The sequence below is a fragment of the Solanum dulcamara genome, chromosome 11, assembly GCF_947179165.1.
Source record: "Solanum dulcamara chromosome 11, daSolDulc1.2, whole genome shotgun sequence".
Taxonomy (NCBI): domain Eukaryota; kingdom Viridiplantae; phylum Streptophyta; class Magnoliopsida; order Solanales; family Solanaceae; genus Solanum; species Solanum dulcamara.
The window spans coordinates 37,372,546-37,374,109 of record NC_077247.1 but is presented as its reverse complement, the minus strand read 5'-3'; the positions used below and the strand labels follow the sequence as shown (position 1 = coordinate 37,374,109).

General features: G+C 33.7%; 1 protein-coding gene across 1 annotated transcript; it reads left to right on the top strand.

Moving 5' to 3' along the window:
- On the top strand, positions 1-1,564 carry LOC129873901 (protein PHLOEM PROTEIN 2-LIKE A10-like). The gene has a single exon (XM_055949088.1). It carries the CDS (start codon positions 355-357, stop codon positions 1,288-1,290), a length of 936 nt encoding a protein of 311 aa, XP_055805063.1. The 5' UTR covers positions 1-354; the 3' UTR covers positions 1,291-1,564.

Here is a 1,564-nt window from a genome sequence, read left to right as displayed (position 1 = left end):
GGAAAAGAAAAAAAAAATCCTTTCTTATTCTTCTACATTAAGCAAGTCCTACTGATAATCTGCCTATGGTCTCTATGGATATCTACAATTTTACTATATAAGTGTCTTGGTTGGTATATTCTTGGCATGTTGAATCTGTTTTTCTAATCTCTTTTGAGCTTTGAGATTAAGGTCCTGCAATCAAGATTGAACATCAGACTCAATTTCTTAGGAAATTGTGCTCTGAATTATATGGATATGAAACAAATAAAAAAGGGTATGGGGTATACTCAAAAAAACAAGAACTTGCTTGTTGCTTTAGGAGCTCTTGGTGTCGCTGGTTTTGGTGCATAGGAAGCTTATTACTCATCATCAATGGTTAAAAAGAGGGAAAGATTGTTGAAGCTTCTTGGTTCAGTCGTTTCTTTAGCCGAAATGGTGTCTGATTCTGCTGATACAATTGAGATTTTCTCTAAAGATTTAAAAGAGTTTATACTATCAAATTCTGATCAAATTCCTTCAAGTTTGAAGCAAATTTCAAAGATTCCTAACTCAAATGAGTTTTCAGAGTCTATTGTTAAGGTCACAAGTGCTTTGACTATAGATGTTCTTCGAGGTTGTTATAATCAAGAAACAGAGAAATTAGACTCTGATTTGTTCGACGAAGTTTTAAATAAACTGTTTTCTGATGCAGGGTGTGGTTTTGCTTCTGTAATTGTTGGGAGTTTTGCCAGGAATTTGTTATTGGCATTTTATTCTGTTAAACAGGGTTCGAGTTTTGATTACTCTGTTCCTGAAAGTTTTGATACTCTGATAGGGAATTGTGTACAAGTATTTGTGAGTACTGTTGTTACTGTTTATCTTGACAAAACAATGAATATCAACACCTACAATGAAATCTTTTCTGGTTTGACAAATCCAAAGAATGAAGCGAAAATGAGAGAAATGCTGGTGGCAATATGTAATGGTGCAACAGAAACATTTGTCAAAACTTCTTATCAAATTTTGACAAGTAGAGAGATGGATGATAAAGTGTTTACTACTGGTTTAACTGTGCCAAGTAGTATGAGTTATATTCTTGATTTGAGTGGGAGAGTTATTTTTGAGTGTGTTAGATCTTTTGTGGAGTTTGTGTTGGAGAAGTTGTGGGAATGTTTGAGAAGATATGTTGAATTTATGAATGAGAAGGTTTTGGAGAGGAGTGTTGAAGCTTATAGATGTGTGAGTGGCAGGTACTCTGCGGTTGTTAGCTTATGCCTTACTTTGTGTGTAGACATACTGAATGGTCCTTGGATTTTGGTTCTGACTTAAGTTTTATCACTGTTACATATGCAATTTTTCATCTGGAGGTTCTTGAATTTACTGTTGCTAAGTTAATGAATTTAGCACTATATGTTGTATCTCTAGAGTCTAGTCTATAGTTTCTCTGCTCTTTTAGTTGCTGTACTTGATTTCTATATTTTAGGTTGAGATGATCATGTTTTTGTAAGAAAATATTGAGGAAAATGTTATGTCTACTTCAGTAAGCTATATCAATCTGTTGAATGGATATATTGATCAGATCATGAATTTGCTTAGTCGAAAA